This window comes from Tachysurus fulvidraco, chromosome 12 (genome assembly GCF_022655615.1).
Source record: "Tachysurus fulvidraco isolate hzauxx_2018 chromosome 12, HZAU_PFXX_2.0, whole genome shotgun sequence".
In the NCBI taxonomy this organism is placed as follows: Eukaryota; Metazoa; Chordata; class Actinopteri; order Siluriformes; family Bagridae; genus Tachysurus; species Tachysurus fulvidraco.
The window spans coordinates 4,098,515-4,115,195 of NC_062529.1; the positions used below are offsets into that span (position 1 = coordinate 4,098,515).

Sequence of the window (16,681 nt, forward strand, 5' to 3'; positions counted from 1 at the left end):
AAGCGTTATGGAAGAACAGGTACCCAGAAACACCACTAAAAAAGGTGGTATTCTGAGTAATGTGGCATGACTAAAGGCCACAGCTGTTAATTAAGTACTACAGAAGGATTAAGGGGTTTGGTTGTAACTGCCAGATAGGTCTTGTTAATGTCACCCAGTGTGTGCTTCAACTTCAACAAATGAGTCTATAAACACTGTAAATCCTCTGGTATGTTGTCTGTAGCTGCTGGAATACATATTGGTTATGCTCAGGTGAGAGTTTGCTGTCCTTAGGGCATGGGGTATCATCCAGTCATGAAATTGCACCTGTAATAGATCCTCTTGCTTTTGGTTTGCTTTAGTTTACTGTCATTTCCTTGTTTTCTTTCCTTTGGATGGATCCAGGACTGAAAATACTGGCAAGAAATAAAAAGTCCTCCGTTTTGTTAGTTATTTTAGCAGCATATTTGATCATTATTTCTGGTTCTGCATACAATTAAACATTATAAAATTATGTTAAGGATACTCAATGAAATAAATAGAGAGAGAGAGAGAGAGAGAGAGAGAGAGAGAGATTTATTATTTTTTTATTTGATATTATTTTGACTTTTATTGTTTATATTTAATTGAAGGGACTTACTTGTGAATCCCTGCAGAATTTGTTCTAGTTAACTATAAGTACCCATTTTCTTGACAGGAAATTTATCATTTATCCCAAAACTTTTCATTTTTAATTAGTAGTTGAACAGCTAGCAAAATAATAATTCTCATCTAATGTACAGTAGCAAGGATAATCTCATGGGATATCTTGAGCAGTGTTTTGGACAAGTGTGAGTAAAATTGATGTGGATGAGCTGAACTTGAATTGCATATTCAAGACACACACACACACACACACACACACTTTACCACTTCCCTTGGCTTTGCTGACACAGTGAAGCAGTCAGCTCAGAAAGTGGTTACATAAATATTAGACAACATGGACTAGGAGTGCTACATTAGTCATTATCCCTCTAGCACCCAGGGACGGTATGTTAGTTATACGATGAGTTTAAATTTCTTAGTTCCAGTCTCTACAATTCAGTCCTGACCTCAAGTCACACTACCTAAAGTTCAGTGTGATTGTGTATCACAGCATATATTCTTCAAAACATTCATTTCAGGGAGAAAACTGTGGTATAACAAATTGTCAGACAGTAGACGTGGATGTCATAAAGCTCCTTGCCCGGTTATGTGGATAACACATGAACAGAAACTAAATTGAAAGTGAAAACAGATACACAACCACACTGAACTTTAGGTAGTTCAGTGGTCTGAAAACCAACGAGTGGAATTCAGGCATTAACTCATCATATTTAGGCCCAGTTTATTAAGTGTATTATTGAGCAGTTAATAAAGTAAGCTCTCATTTCTGTTGCAATTTTATTAACCATAGTTAGCTGGGTGAGTGCTCTGTGAAAATGTAATATGGTGCAATATGATGTCATTTCATCCCGAGGCTATGGCTCGTATCAGAGCTTATGCAGACACAGTTCCACATGAAAACTTACAACTCCAATAAAACATTTCCACATCATTTTGGTAAAAAAAAAAAAAAATTGACTTGTATTTTCTTGATATTATATTAATAATGTATTGCCGATAAAAGGTCATTTAAATTTTAATCAAAACCCAAATTGTTCTGATTTTTGACATCCTTTGGGTTTTCCGAGGCCATCGCATATACATTTCATGAAAAAAAATTAACAAACACACAGAAATTCATTGGTGCATCAGATCTGCTTATCTGTATTATTTGTGTCATTTCTGTTTTTTCTTTTTTAATGCAACCAACTGCATTAAATGCATAAAGAAAGAATGATAATTTGAGATCAAAAGGACTGAAAAGGAACATAGATATTGTACAGGGAGTGCATAACTATTGTACAGAGCTATTTAGTTTCATAACAAAAATCAACTTTCACCTGAAGAGTAGTGTATGGAAAGTTTTTAGTTATATAAGGAACCTGAAGCGTTTTTGTAGCATGTGTGTGTGTCATCTCTTGAGAGGCAGAATAAACACCAGTCCATCTAGTCTGTTAGCCTTTGACTGCATTTCCTCTCGCTTGCTTTGTCTTAGCAGCTCCATCTCCCACTCTAGTATTGCCTTTCTATGCCTTAACTCCTTCAGCACTGATGATGCCTGGAGCATTCCTGAAGTCTGGGCTTTGCCTGATTCACCTCTGTGGGGTTTGCCTGTTGACCTGGAGGCCTGTGGCTCATGGAAGTATGGCATAAAGCCTTTGTCTATGGCTGTCAGAGTATTAACTAGAGAAAAGTCCTGCAGTCGGGAAGCCACTCTCCTCTCCACCTCTTCTTTCTGCTTGTGGCTAAGTCGTGTCGTGTCTGTGCATCTGTGCTAGAGAAACCGGACAGGAAATAAATAAGCAATGTTAACACTAGAATTCCAATGAATTAAATTTATAAGCTAGATTCAAAAATAGGCTAGGATCCATCTACAAAAGTTGTACAGATTTCTCTATTTCCCATGCTAAACCTGTGTAATAGATAAAGGTGTCTCAAAGTACTTTTATCTCTGTTAACCGCAGACCAACTTAAGTTCTTAATGGATTTATTCCTGCAATAAAACTTTGTATTAATCATGAGGTGACATTTCTTTAAAGATCACAAATTAACAGCACTATTCCTCCTCCATTATCAGGAATAACACTGAAGACAAGTTTACATATCTCATTGTTCTGATTTTAAGGTCATATTGTAACCTGCTCAAGGCATTTTTTGAGTTTTTAAAAGTAGGAGGCACTAATTAACATGTCTGTGGAGTAGGTTGTATAAAAGCTTGCATTAGGTAACTGGCAAAACGACAGTCAATTTTTCAGACATCACAAATGTGCTGTAGACCAGGTTTCTAGCGCTACAGCTATTATCAGATGAATAAAGAAATGCTGACTGAGAGGTCACATTGTCATTTTCAAAGAAACCTAGACAGAAAAAAAAAACTGTTATTAGGACTAGAGTGCAATACTGCCAAATCTGTGCCAAGTTTCTATGCTCATCCAGGCAGGCTTTAGACTGCAATAGCTTAGCGATAGTATTTATTAGCTGCTAATGTAAAAAGTGAAAAACCATCTGATTTGGTATTTTCTCTTCACATTTAATTCAGCTTCACTGTCAGTAAACCTAAAAAATTGCCTATGTGTAGTGAATGACTTCATTGCGGTTAATTATTTTGGGGTTGAACAATAAATGATAATTATGTTAAATGTTAATCATATAGTATATATTATATCATATTATAGTGTTGAACAATTTATTGAAACCCTCAACATTAACCGAAATGTTTTTTTTTTTTTTGGAACAATTCACTTGGCAAGCTTTAGTTCAGTGTTATTTGTATGGTTTATCATCATCATTAGATATGTTTGTGCCTTAGTGTGTGGTTATTACTAGTCTATCCTGGTGCTTAGTCTGTAGCCTCAGCAACATCTTGTCTAGACGTCTCACAGATCCGTTCGCCTTGTCACCATAGGAACAGCTCTGAGTGACAACCTGGTCTGTTAGTTGAGCACCTACAGGTCCTTCTTGATGCCCATCTGAGAGGTAGCCATCAATCACACTGTCCTGTACAGGGATACATACAAAGTGCAAATTGGTTTTGTTTGAGTAGCTGGCTTCATTTAGAAGTGCTGGCTGGAATCATACCAGAAATGGACAACCTAAAGAAGCACCAAAGGTTTAGTAAAACAACAGTAATGTTCTATTGACTTGTACCCATGGCTTAAATCTAAAAACTGTCCTGTACTTATTCCACTTCTTTTATTCACAATATCTTCAACTGAACCTTAACACACTCTAACTACAGTTGGAGTCTCTATTAATCTTTTCAGGTAATTAGCAACATGGCTACAAAAAGCAAACATACTTGGCTAGGTTTTGATTGTCGTTTAAGCAATTATTCACAGATTTTTTTCTATTTATATTAGAAGTGTCTTCTGTTCCAAATTGGGCTTCAAATGTAGTCCTATAAATGAATTAACTCTCCATTCTTCATTCACTGAGCATAAAGTGTGGAAGGAAGAATCATAACTGATGCTCCGAGACTACATTGAGAGTATAAACTGGGGTGTACTCAATATAATATCAAAAGGTCTTTCAGCACAGTCCCAGTACTAGTACATAAACTCTGCCTTTTATAATGAACTTGAACTGAACATGTCTCAAACTCTTCAACTGAAAAGAAACTATAAACCAGCAACTGCCACCTGAAGAGAGACATAAAGAGAACCGTCTTCCTCGTTGCTACCTCGGAAAACTTAAAATCTCTCCCACTCATGTATAATATCTCAACACTGTCACGCTGCTTCTCTTTGTTTTTTTTGTTTTTTTAATTTAATCTACAAACTCAAAGGCAAAATTAGTGATTCCTGCCAAGCGCTCTGAAACCACAGCTCTTAGCAGGAAGCTTCTAAATTACTTCAGTGCAATATGGATGTGAGATGGATGCCAGCTCAAGCAAAGCCTTCAAAGCACCTTAGCAAGGCAGAGTTAGTGGGGGGGTTTGAAAAGTGCCAATGGCTCAGAGCTAAAAACCTTGTTCTACTTTAATAATATACTGCAATGTTTGAGATTAATCTAATTGAATATGCAAAGACTGTAAACTATGAACTACCCATTACAAATCCATTCCTCTTTAGTAAACATAATAATAATTTATAACCGAGTTAGAAGTTTGGGTTATGAAAGGGATACAAGAGCATCATACAGCTACACTTAGTGGTTGTTAAATCCGGTACACTTACCATAAAGGTACTCTGTTAGTTTAATATAGTAGTATAATATTAGTATTGTTATTTATGACTGAACACATCTGACCAGAATTTGTGCATAACATGGCAGTGGCACAGCAGTAAGTGCAGCACCGCAACAGGTGTACCGGAACCTACTGTAACATTTGGTGGTGAAATAGTGATGGTTTGAAGCCATTTAGCAGCTGGTGAGCAGGGAAACTTTTGAAAACTGAGGACATCATTCTGCTAAGCACCAAGATATCTAGGCCCAAAATCTGGTGAGAGCTTGCTGAGACTTGGTCATAAGCAAAATGATGAGCCAATGTTTGTTTTGCAATAAATATTTCTCTCTCCTCTTTATACATCTATATAATGTCTATGTGTGTTTGAATTCTAATATCGCTTACTCCATTCATTTAGTCACTTCTTTCATACTTTTTGCATTTTCCTCAAACGTTGAAATAATTCTGGAGTACAGTTTACATGCTGTCAATACAGACTTAACGTAGAGACCTGCGTACCATCCAGCACCAGAACAGTGGCTCCACAGTCTTCCATTCTAAATATGCTTCAAGTATTCCATTCAGGGTCTGTATGCGCTCTAGGTCCTAAAACACAATACATGAAAACATTCAAATGTGACATTAAACATTAAATGTGCTGTAGCTTATATTCAATTTGCATATAAACAATCGACATGCAGTGAGGTCACTGGAATGAGTGTCTTCAAAAATAATAATAAATAATTAATTTAAAAAACAAACAAACAAACAAAAAACATGGAACATTTTCTTGGAAAAATCTTCAGCCTTCTAAAGTGCTATAGACGAGATATACACTGATTAGCCATAATGTTGTAACATTAAAAAAGTGAATAGCACTGATTATCTTGTTCAAACAAAAACTGTCAAGGGGTGGGATATATTAGCATGTGAACAGTCGGTTGTAAAAGTTGTCTTTTGGAGGCATGAAAAATGATCAAGCAAAAGGATCTCTGTGACTTTGACTAGGGCTAATCTGTGATGGCTAGATGACAGGTCTGCGCATATCCAAAAATGATGGGCAGTTCCTGGTATGCAACCAAAAGTCACCCAAAAAAGAATAAATCTCCATATGGCTGAACAGTGTATATATAATTACCACAGTAATCCTATCTTGCAAATCATACAAACTGACAAGGTTGTTCCTGAGCACTGGCAGATAATGCTGTTGGCAGTATAAACCGTCATAGGTCACCTTTTCAAGTGCAGTTGATCCAGTTATATTAGGAACATAGGCAGTGCTGGGGTAACAGATGGGTGTTAAGCTTGTGTGATAGCAGACCTTGAGAAACAAACAACAAATCATTTTAGTTACCATTTCAGCCAAAATATAAGGTTCATTAAGCATGACTCGTCACTTGCCTTGTCAGTAAGCTTGGTCTGCTCTTGCTGAGCTATAAAAAGACTCCGCCACTGCAGCTTCAGTTTCCCATACTGCCACTGCAACCTCCTGACATCTTTTTCTCCACATCCATTTAAGTCCAGTTCCAGTTTTTCAGGTGGACCCTGATTTTACACGCACACACACACACACACACACACACACACACACACACACACACACACACACACAGTGTTGGTATAATGAGACATATGCTCTGGATGTATGTTAAGAACACGCCCATCTTTTGCAGATAACGTGAAGACAAATCAAAGTAAAGCAAAACTGAAATATGTACAAGCCAATTACAAGCCCACTGATTTAACACTATGGTCTAATGTTGTAAATAAACCCTAGCTGTAGGTTAAGATGTCTTATAAGGAAATCCTATTTTGTCTGTGTGTTGTGGGTTAACATTGGCAATCTAACTTTTTAATTGTAAACTTTTTAACTTGTAGCAGCAGAGTTGGTTCTTCAAACCACAACAGTTTTGCTGTTGCTAATTTTACGTGCACTGTTCGAAGGTTTCCATGTGGCTCTGACCACTGTGAGGTGTTTAAGGCTTTTGCTAGTGCATGCATGCATGTTAAAAAAGCCTTAAAAATAACTATAGTCTCGTTGCACTTTACCTGTTCAAGGGTTTAAAGATTTTTTTATCTGTGCTGATTTTGTTGAATTTCTTGTAGTAACATGTTATCGTAAGCTGTTAGAAATAACCACTACACTCTTGTCTAAAGTTATTAAGAAGATAAGATTTGATGAAATTTCTGTCATGACTTAGATTAGATTTAGAGGTTAATGCATCATCACAGAGACATGTCTTCCCCTTCATCTGTCTTTGAGCTCAAACAGGCACTAAGCCCTGTTCTAGCGAAATAGCATAGGGTTTTGCTTATTCACCTAACACTCAGAAACCTTGATGGTCATACCGATAATAATTTCATACTCATTTCTATAATATATAGAAATCTAAATAATTCCAGCATCTTCCAGAATGAGCTGCATCCCAACCTGCATACTACTGTTGTAAGAAGTCTGTCAATACACCTGTGGTGTCTATAATGTTGTCTACATTATGTGTGGTTTGGTTGCAGCCCTGGATTTTCAACGTATGTATAGTCATTGTCTCTCATAGACTGGAGGAACGTGCTGGAAACTCATGTCTTGCCATATACTTCAAGAGACTCACCCCTGCTGCAGAGGAGAGGACATCTAACTGCAGGAGTCTCTCTCGCATTAGAGCCTCAAACAGGTTTCCTGATGCAATAAGCCAGCTGAAGGCTAGCAGCAGATCCCTGCTTCCGATCCTCTCTCTGCTTTCACAGGGATGTGGTTGGACAACCCACCAGCCCCCGTAACCACTATGCCAGAGGGCACTTTTTACAAAGAGTAACTGGGTATCTGTAAGTATTATTAAATTCACAATGGGAAACACACACACACAAAAAACACAGACAGATGCACACACAAACACAAAAAAAAAACCCCCACACACACGGGTTTATGGCAGCTACATTAGATGAACACTTGGAAATTTGATCAGTACAATATCTTGGACAAACTCTCAGTACCAGTAGTAGAGTCTTCGGTTAATTCTGCGCATGCGCAGTCTGGTTCGAAGACCTTCTTAAGGACACTGATGAGCAAACACCACAACTCTTGGGCCTGGAATAGAAAATATATGTAAATATTTTATCGTACATTTGCGTTTTAATGAAGGACTTCGGGTTATGTGTGTTGTGTGAAGTAAGTGTCGCCCTTAGAAACGACTCACTGACCGCATGTGTCTTGTTGAATTTGGCTCTTCTGAACACTTCAGGAGTCGGTACTGACTCAACGTTCAGTACTGAAAGGAACTCACAAAGCGTCCTGATCACTTCTTTGGCTTTTACGTTCTGTTTACACTCCTCTTTCTTCTTAGGCATTTTATAATAAAAGTCTTTTTTCTGAGTTGATAGTCAAGCTTCAGAAGGTATTGTAAAAAAAAAAAAAAACTGCACAAACACTATTTCCGACTTTGATTCGTTCTGCCAGAACACGTGATGAATGACGTCAGAGTCGTCGCTTCAGCATACAGCCACGTGACTGTTTTGGAAGCTGATTCAAAAGACCTGTTAAATCCACAAATTAAGTATGTGTACAACAAATGTAATAATCTCAGTCACAAAAACAAGTTGTACACACACACACAGTCAAGCGCGATCTATACCATAAAAAGATCTATACCATTCCAAACAGTCCAAGCTGTTCTAAAGCATCCTAATTACCCTGATTCATTGGGAACAGCTGAAACAGGTGAAAAACAGACGCTCTCTTCTGTTGGTTTGTGGACACTCGTTATCTTTAGGTTACGTCCCGAAGTCTTTTAAGTTGGCAGTTATTAGGCCACTCATCAAAAAACCTAACTTAGACCCAAATGAACTATCAAATTACAGACCTATCTCACACCTTCCGTATATGTCTAAAATACTTGAAAAGGTTGTGTCTGTTCAACTGAGCTCCTTCTTACAGGAGAGCAACATCCTTGAAGAGTTTCAGTCAGGTTTCAGGCCCCATCATAGCACAGAAACTGCACATTTAAAGTTACACATGACTTAGCTTCGGACCAAGACTGTATGTCCTTATTAGTTCTATTTGACCTTAGTGCTGCATTAGACACTATAGACCACAACATTCTTTTAGATCACTTACAAAATTACACAGGTATTCATGGACAGGCTTTAAGTTGGTTTAGATCTTACCTGTCAGACCGAAACCATTTTGTAGAATTAAATGGTGAATCCTCCAGTTTATTACCAGTTAATTATGGGGTATCCTCAAGGATCAGTTCTAGGACCTCTGCTTTTCTCGATATACATGCTTCCATTAGGGAACATTATTAGAAGACATGGAATTAGTTTCCATTGTTATGCTGACGACACACAGTTATATATCTCATCAAAACCAGATGAAATAGCCACAGTGTCCAAACTAACTAAATGCCTTAGAGAGATAAAAGACTGGATGAGCTGCAATTTTCTGTTGTTAAACTCTGATAAGACAGGAATACTACTTATAGGTCCAAAAACCAGTGCACAGAAAATCTCACAACTTAACTTCCATTTAGAGGGATGTACTGTTACTAGTAGTTCGACAGTGAAAGACCTCGGTGTTATATTAGACAGCAACTTGTCTTTTAAAAATCATATCGCCCATACTACCAAAACAGCCTTCTTCCACCTTAGAAATATTGCCAAGCTGAGAAACATCCTGTCTGTACCTGATGCTGAGAAGCTAGTTCATGCATTCATGACCTCTATACTGGACTATTCAAATGCATTACTAGGTGGTTGTCCTGCATCTTTAATAAATAGGTTACAGTTAGTCCAAAATACAGCTGCCAGAGTTCTCACTAGGACAAGAAAGTAGGACCATATAACCCCAATTTTATCATCTCTACGCTGGCTACCTGTTAAGTTTAGAATTGATTACAAACTGCTGCTACTTACGTACAAGGCTCTTAATGGTTTAGCTCCCATGTATCTAACTAGTCTTCTAACACGTTACAATCCTTCACGCTCTCTGAGATCACAAAACCTAGGACTTCTGGTAGTTCCCAGAATATCTAAGTCTACTAAAGGTGGTAGAGCGTTTTCTTATTTAGCTCCCAAACTTTGGAATAGTCTTCCTGATAGTGTTCGGGGCTCTGACACACTTTCACAGTTTAAATGTAGATTAAAAACTCATCTCTTTAGTCAGGCATACACATAATACATCCTATAGTATCATGCACCAGTACATCAGACCTGCACATTTTTATGAACAGCAGATATGTTAATCCCTATCCACTGCTTCTCTCTTTGTACCCATCCCGAGGCATCCAGACATTGTACCAGCTCCCAACGTCCTCTGTGGGACGTAGCCTTTGGACGTCCACTGAGCCGAGGCCGACTCTAAGAATCCTGAGACATATCCAGTTAGACTCTGTGATACTAAGGAGATCCGAAGTCCATGATCCTTACACCAATACAACATTTATCTGACTGTATATTACAATCACACCCCCAGTGTCACCCATATGAGGATGGGTCCCCTTTGAGTCCGGTTCCTCTCAAGGTTTCTTCCTTTTTAAGGGAGTTTTTAAGGAATTAATTTAAGGGAGTTTTTCCTTGCCTCTGCTGCCTGAGTCACCTCAGACTTGCTCATAGGGGGATAAATACATACAGATTGTGAACTATTTATATCTAATAATAATCTAGAATTTTTTATTCTGTCAATTCTTTTTCTTTTATTATTCGTTATTTCCTTTATCATTAATTGTGTTTAACTTCTGCTCTATGTTTATGTTCTGTAAAGCTGCTTTGAGACAATGTCTATTGTAAAAAGCGCTATACAAATAAACTTGAATTGAATTGAATTGAACAGTCATGGCTAAGACAAAGAAGCTCACTGAGGACCTGCAACTGCGCGTTGTGGCTGCTCACAAGTCAGGAAATGGCTATAAGACCTTATCTAAATGTTTTAAAGTTCCCGTGGCTACAGTGCAAAGTATTATTAAAAAATTCAAGACATTCTGCACTGTGAAGAATCTCAGAGGACCTCGTCGGAAGCCAAAATTGAAAAAAAAAGTGAGAGGGATAAAAAAGAATCCAAGGATCAATAACAAGGCCATCCTGATGAATCTGGGCAACATCTCAAGGCAGACAGTCCAACAGACACTGCACACCACTGGGTTCAACAAACACAGACCAAGGAGGACACCGTTTCTCCAGATAAGGCACACAAAAGCCCGCTTGGCCTTCTGTTTTATGGTCAGATGAAAAAAATTGAATTTTTTGGCCACAATGATGTAGTTTTCTTTTGGTGTAAAATAGGAGAACACCATCCCCACTCTCAAACATGGTGGTGGAAACCTAATGTTTTGAGTTGTGTTTTTTAGCTGGTGGACCAGGGAACCTAATCACAGTAAACGGCACCATGAACAAGGAGCAATACATCAAAATTCTCAAGAACAACATCAAGCAGTCTGCAGAGAAACTTGGGCACCAGTGGATATTTCAGCAAGACAACGACCCAAAGCACACAGCAAAAGTGGTGAAGACATGGTTAGCAGACAAAAACATTAACGTTTTTCATTGGCCCAGCCAGAGTCCTGACTTCAATCCGATTGAGAATCTGTGGAGGGAGCTAAAGATCAGGGTGATGGCAAAGAGACCCTCCAAAGTGAAAGAGTTGGAGCTCAATGCTAAAGATGAATGGGCAAAAATACCAGGGGAGACATGCAAAAAGCTGGTCAGCAATTATAGCAAGCGTTTGATTGCTGTAATAGCCAAAAAAGGCTTTTCTATTGACAGTTTGCAAAGCGTATGAATAATTTTGGATATGCCACTTTTTGTTAAAATGTAAATAAAAGATGAGTAATAATTTTTCCACAATGATGCCTCTTGTACGTTTTATTATCTTCTGGGAGACACCTGAGTCAATTCTAATCAAGAAAAAACTTGCTGGTTGAATAAAAGTAACTAAGTCACAATTTGCCAGGGGTATGAATAATTTTGGGCTTGACTGTGTGTGTGTGTGTGCGTATATATATATATATATATATATATATATATATATATATATATATATATATATATATATATCTTTCTCCTTATATTGTATTCACCTGTACCTTATGTTTATTCCTTTATTTTGTTCTTTACTCTACTATTGGCTTTTTTTTTGGACAGTCGTACAATGCATTGTGTGACTGTGAATGATTGAGTGACAAATAAAATTAGAATTTGAATATCTACAAATAATACTTGAGTTCAGATAAACTATACGTCCAAACATTTGCAGCTGACCATAACACCCATATGTAGCGCACAATTGTACAGGCTCTCTTTGTATTCTGTAGCATTATGGTTTCTTTTTACTTGAATTCAAATGTGCTCCAACATGCTAATGCTCTTCTGCACAAAATGCACTCCATGGTTTACCAAGTTGATGTGGAAGAACTTGAGTGGCCTGAACAAAGCTCTGACCACAGCCACACTGAACACCTTTGGGATAAACTGGAATGTCCACTACATGCAAGACCTCACTAAAATACTCTTGTGGTTAAATGAGCACAAATCCCCAGATCTACGTCCTGAAATCTAGTGGAAAGCCTTCCCAGAAGAGTAGTACCATACTGTAATTAAACATAACCCATGCATATAAAGTAATGAGTGACCAACAATAACAAGGGCTAGGTTAAATGAATTTAAGTCATATGTGTGTATGTCAACAGGCAACCTGGTGTGGGTTTAGTTTTGTAAATTCTCTGGTTTCCTCTCCTTCTATTCTTAGGAAATAAAACATAGAAGTAGGTGGACTGGCTAAAACAAATCTCCCCTAACAGTAATAAATATTCGTATTTATTTTTCTGTCTACTCTATCCATTTGGTCGTATGGTGTGTCATTGGCTTTGGAGAAGGCCAAAAGGACGAATACCTCTAACACGTCACTTAATGATAAAAAAAAACAAAAAAAAGGTGGCGTAATCCCACCTCACCTTCACCAAGGCAATATTGCTAGACTTTTCTGTAGTGTAAAAGCCCATTTATACCAGACACAAAATAAAAAAATGTTTTAATGTGTGAATTACATTCAAAACATACAAAAACATATTTACCTGTTGCAGAAGAAAGATTGGACATTTGTTTTAAAGATAAAAGAAAAGTACACCTTTGTTTTCTGAAGTGTTAATGTCACCTAGCGGGCATTATAGGTATTACAATGCATATAGAAAGAAGGCATCAACAGCAAAGGCAAATAAAGATGATTACATACATAGAACCATTAACATGAAATGACCAATTAAGTATTCTGTATTTAAATTGAAGGGGTCCTGGAAATTTTACAGTTAACAGATGTCCCTTGCTGCAAAAAGTTGGAGAACCCCAAAAATAGTTGTTTAGTTTGTAACTCCTAATTATAATGTGTTATAATAGATTTACATAAACTTAAGTGTATGTCATATTTTGTTTCTCCAAATGAAATGAGACAAGGTCTGACAAAACTCAAATTCCCTGAAGTAAATAATTAAATAACTTTATATGACTCTTTTCATATGTATGTTTGTATGTTATTGCTATTTTTTCACTATTTAAGCTTTAACTCTCTTGGCCATATAAAAATAACTGAACTCAACTCCCTGTATATCATCTGTAAACACAATATTGGTGACAAAAAGGAACTTATGTTCTTTTATTGCAACAGATGTTTTAAATATACTGATAAATCCCACATAAATGTATATCATAGAAACCTGTCTAAAAAGTCATAAAAGCAAGTAAAAATCACATTACAAAATCCTTCAGAATTACTGTAAACAAAAACAGATTAGACGAATTTTACATTATTTTAAAATGCATCTAGTATATTTGTCTGTTAGATTTCTTCTTCATTGTTATAAAACATTAACATTTTCATTTGTGCCTCTAGTGTGACTCTTTGCACCCTATAATTTACAATACAACATAAATATGATATGTTTATGTTACAGTCACATTAACAACAAGAGATAGCTACATAATGCCACAAAGTTGTGGGGTTGATTTCTGGGGTTTTGTGGAGGTTACTTTTATTAGCTGTTAGAACTGTATAAATTAACAAAGTCAAAATATAAAATCTGCAAATACTACAAAATCACTTAATTTCTAACATGTTGTAGTGAAGACATCAAAACTGTACCACAGAGAAAGAATATTAAGTTTCTGCCTCTTTTTCCTCTTCTTCTTGCTTAATCACAGGAATCCCTGGTAATGACAGAAGAGTTCCAAGAGTCAGCATTGTATTTCAATAAATACTAAAGCTACAATTCACTTTATTCACAATTCACTTTTAAAAAGCCTTAATGGAGCTTAAAATCCTTTTTTTTTCAAATGTTTCTAAGTGATGAACTTGTAAATATACCTCAAGTATATTCACTGCTTAATGTAATGTTAAGAACATGTATCTCTCTATATGTGGATAAATTAATTATATGAATAAAATGAATGTGAATCTGCATGATTATATGTGTTTATATATACAGCGGTGCTGGTATCAGTGTAAAGCCAAGTATGTAGAAGTTTAAAAATATAACATCTTCCTTACCATCAAGCTTCTTCAGATTAGGGACCCTCTTCGTGGCCTCATCTATCCAGGTTCCCTCAGCAGAGTATTTCTCTTCTAATGGATTCCCCACAAAGACCAGGTCTACCAGTGATGAAATATCTGCCAGTTTCACAAACTCCCCTGACATGGAATATCAGCACAAAAAAAGATGACCAGTTATTTTTTTTGTTTTCCCAAAAACAACTAGCTGTTCCAAATGTTGTTATGTTATGCACTGGAGAACATGCTCACCCCACTCTTTGACCAAGTTGTTGGACATGTACAAGACACGGAGCTTCTTCATCACATGGATTCCCTTAAGCTTGTCTATGAGATTGAAGGAGATCCATAGTTCCTCTAAAGTGTCTGCTATGGCCTCCTAAAAGACAAGACCACACAGACAAATGCCTAAACACACATTCTCACACAAATGGGTGCTACAGCAGTTAATGCTGCCTCCCACCTCCCAAAAACTTGCTTGTAGATGGATTGGCTACACTCCTAGGTGTGAATGTGTGTGTAAGGATGGATGGGCCACCTGGCTATATGTTCCCAGTAAAAGCTCCAGATCCAGATTGACCAAAATAAAGTGGTTAGAGAAGATAAATAGATGAATAAATTGTGGAATTATTATATATCAGCCTGGTCATTTGTGGGACTGCTTATTTACTCCTACTCTGTACTTGGTTCTATTTCTTAAAATATAATCAAATTATTCCATTAATCAGAATCACATTTATTGCCATGAGTTTACATGTACAAAGAATTTGTCTAGGTATACTAGTGCATACAGAAGAAAACATAAAAATATATATATTCAAATACCACTGGGTGCCACTTATGATCATTCGTTCACACTAAATTATTTAAGGTGTATAACACTCACTTACTAGTCCATTAAGGTTCTTGATGTTGTTACGACCCAAGGATAATATCTTTAGGTTCTCTACAAGAATCAGAAAATGCCATTTTACTTTTAGATGATAAACTGTATTTTTGTTCCATTTAGAAAAGATTGATGTTCTGTATTTCACAAGTAAGATTTACACATATGTGCACGCAGTATTTACTTACTTAATCCATTTAGGTTGGCAATTTTTTCAATACAGTTGGTTGACAATGACAGTTTCCTGAACACCAAACACAAGAACAAACATGACCAAAGTTGTGCGATAAACACACAAAAGTGTATACTAAAGAAATAAAAATAAACAGGTAAACTCACTCGCAGTTAGTAAGGGTGGAGAGAGATGCATCCATTTTTTCAATTGGAGGGATTTGGCCATAGAGCTTCACTTCTTTTGCATCACCTGCTTTTTCTCCTGACTTCTCCTCCTAGAGGAAAACCAACCTCTTATCATATATACTGAATAAGAGCGACATAAAAACAGCAAAGAGAGATTAATTATTCCTTACCCACTTCGCCAAAGCCTCTTTAATAGTAGTTGATTTTGCCTGCAAACAAAAACAAAACATGAGGATTTGGTATTAAAATCCCAGAAATGTATTTATTTTTTGCTAACTACAATGTCAACACTTTGCCTACTTAATACCAGATTAGCATGCTGGCATTTTCTGTCCTGTTCGCATTGTTGGGATTTCATATCATTTAGACATTAAAATACTTAGCTAGAATACTGAAGCTAACTTGTATTAGCTAAGCACATGAATTCCCGATTGCCGAATGTACAACGTTAGATTAATTAATTTAGTTGACTAATTTTGTAGTTTTGTAGTGCCCCAGCTATTTTTTTTAACTTCGTTAACATCGTAACACTTTAGTAAACGTTAAAAACATAAATTAGCCTCTCACCATGTTATCCACAGCGGTTGCTATGGAACTGTCATCATACAACGCGCATGCGCAAATTCGCCCTCCGGCTCCGATAATGTAAACAAGGGTAATGACCGAGGAATAGTTGTATGTTTATGTAATTGTATTAATTATTAATTGCCAGAAGGTACAAAGAACGATGCAAACCCATAAACATAAACAAAATATAAACATAAATAAAATATATACATAACACATAAATGCTTATTTATTGATGGAAAAATTATATAAAAATCATGTATATGAAAAAATCATGTCAAATAATTAAACGTTATGACGTCATTTCTATTCTTAGGACAACAATTTGGTATTTAATTGATATCTTTGATGAATTTGAGGTTACAATTAAATCTACAATATAATAAACGAAGCAGCTAAGTGACAAATTGTTGTTTTTTTTGTTGACCCAAATAAACTATTTAATGTTGAATTGTAAAGTATTGTAATTTCTGTCACTGTTTACCAGCTTTAATTGTGCCTGTTAGTTAAAAATCTCCTTTATTCTATTCAAGAAATATAAAAACACAGGCAGTAGCACCTCTTTAAACTGGTG

The 16,681-nt window shown here is 36.5% G+C and overlaps 2 protein-coding genes across 5 annotated transcripts; both read right to left on the reverse strand.

The window, feature by feature from the left end:
- Positions 1-1,739: 1,739 nt before the first annotated feature.
- On the reverse strand, positions 1,740-8,381 carry tedc1 (tubulin epsilon and delta complex 1). 2 transcript variants are annotated; one of them, XM_027160063.2, is made up of 8 exons: positions 7,967-8,381; positions 7,760-7,853; positions 7,378-7,589; positions 6,170-6,319; positions 6,003-6,089; positions 5,288-5,374; positions 3,427-3,600; positions 1,740-2,377 (listed from the first exon to the last, which is right to left on the reverse strand). In XM_027160063.2, exons 1-8 carry the CDS (start codon positions 8,111-8,113, stop codon positions 2,015-2,017), a joined length of 1,314 nt encoding a protein of 437 aa, XP_027015864.1. In that variant the 5' UTR covers positions 8,114-8,381; the 3' UTR covers positions 1,740-2,014. The 2 variants fall into 2 exon arrangements, with proteins under 2 accessions (XP_027015864.1, XP_027015865.1); XM_027160064.2 differs by having other exon boundaries at positions 6,170-6,313; positions 7,967-8,379.
- A 4,387-nt stretch (positions 8,382-12,768) lies between these two features.
- Positions 12,769-16,229, reverse strand: dnal1 (dynein, axonemal, light chain 1). Of its 3 annotated transcripts, none has more exons than XM_027160066.2 (8): positions 16,108-16,229; positions 15,711-15,749; positions 15,520-15,629; positions 15,369-15,424; positions 15,185-15,240; positions 14,547-14,673; positions 14,295-14,435; positions 12,769-13,954 (listed from the first exon to the last, which is right to left on the reverse strand). In XM_027160066.2, the coding sequence occupies exons 1-8, from the start codon at positions 16,108-16,110 to the stop codon at positions 13,905-13,907; spliced, it is 582 nt and encodes a 193-aa protein (XP_027015867.2). In that variant the 5' UTR covers positions 16,111-16,229; the 3' UTR covers positions 12,769-13,904. The 3 variants fall into 3 exon arrangements, with proteins under 3 accessions (XP_027015867.2, XP_027015866.1, XP_047677700.1); XM_027160065.2 differs by lacking the exon at positions 16,108-16,229 and adding an exon at positions 15,848-15,867; XM_047821744.1 differs by lacking the exons at positions 12,769-13,954; positions 14,295-14,435; positions 16,108-16,229 and adding an exon at positions 15,848-16,087 and having other exon boundaries at positions 15,181-15,240.
- Between the last annotated feature and the right edge of the window lie 452 nt (positions 16,230-16,681).

Bases quoted from the DNA above. Each gene is read 5' to 3' on its own strand.
- tedc1 (XM_027160063.2), bottom strand. From the start codon at position 8,113: ATGCCTAAGAAGAAAGAGGAGTGTAAACAGAACGTAAAAGCCAAAGAA. The intron at 6,320-7,377 runs GTGAGTCTCTTG...GTGTGCGTGTAA, and splicing joins TCCTCTCCTCTGCAGCAGGG to AATCAGGGTCCACCTGAAAA. The intron at 3,601-5,287 runs GTACGCAGGTCT...ATCCCTGTACAG, and splicing joins CACTGTTCTGGTGCTGGATG to GACAGTGTGATTGATGGCTA.
- dnal1 (XM_027160066.2), bottom strand. The intron at 15,630-15,710 runs GTAAGGAATAAT...GTTTTCCTCTAG, and splicing joins AAGAGGCTTTGGCGAAGTGG to GAGGAGAAGTCAGGAGAAAA. The intron at 15,425-15,519 runs GTGAGTTTACCT...TTTGGTGTTCAG, and splicing joins TCCACCCTTACTAACTGCGA to GAAACTGTCATTGTCAACCA.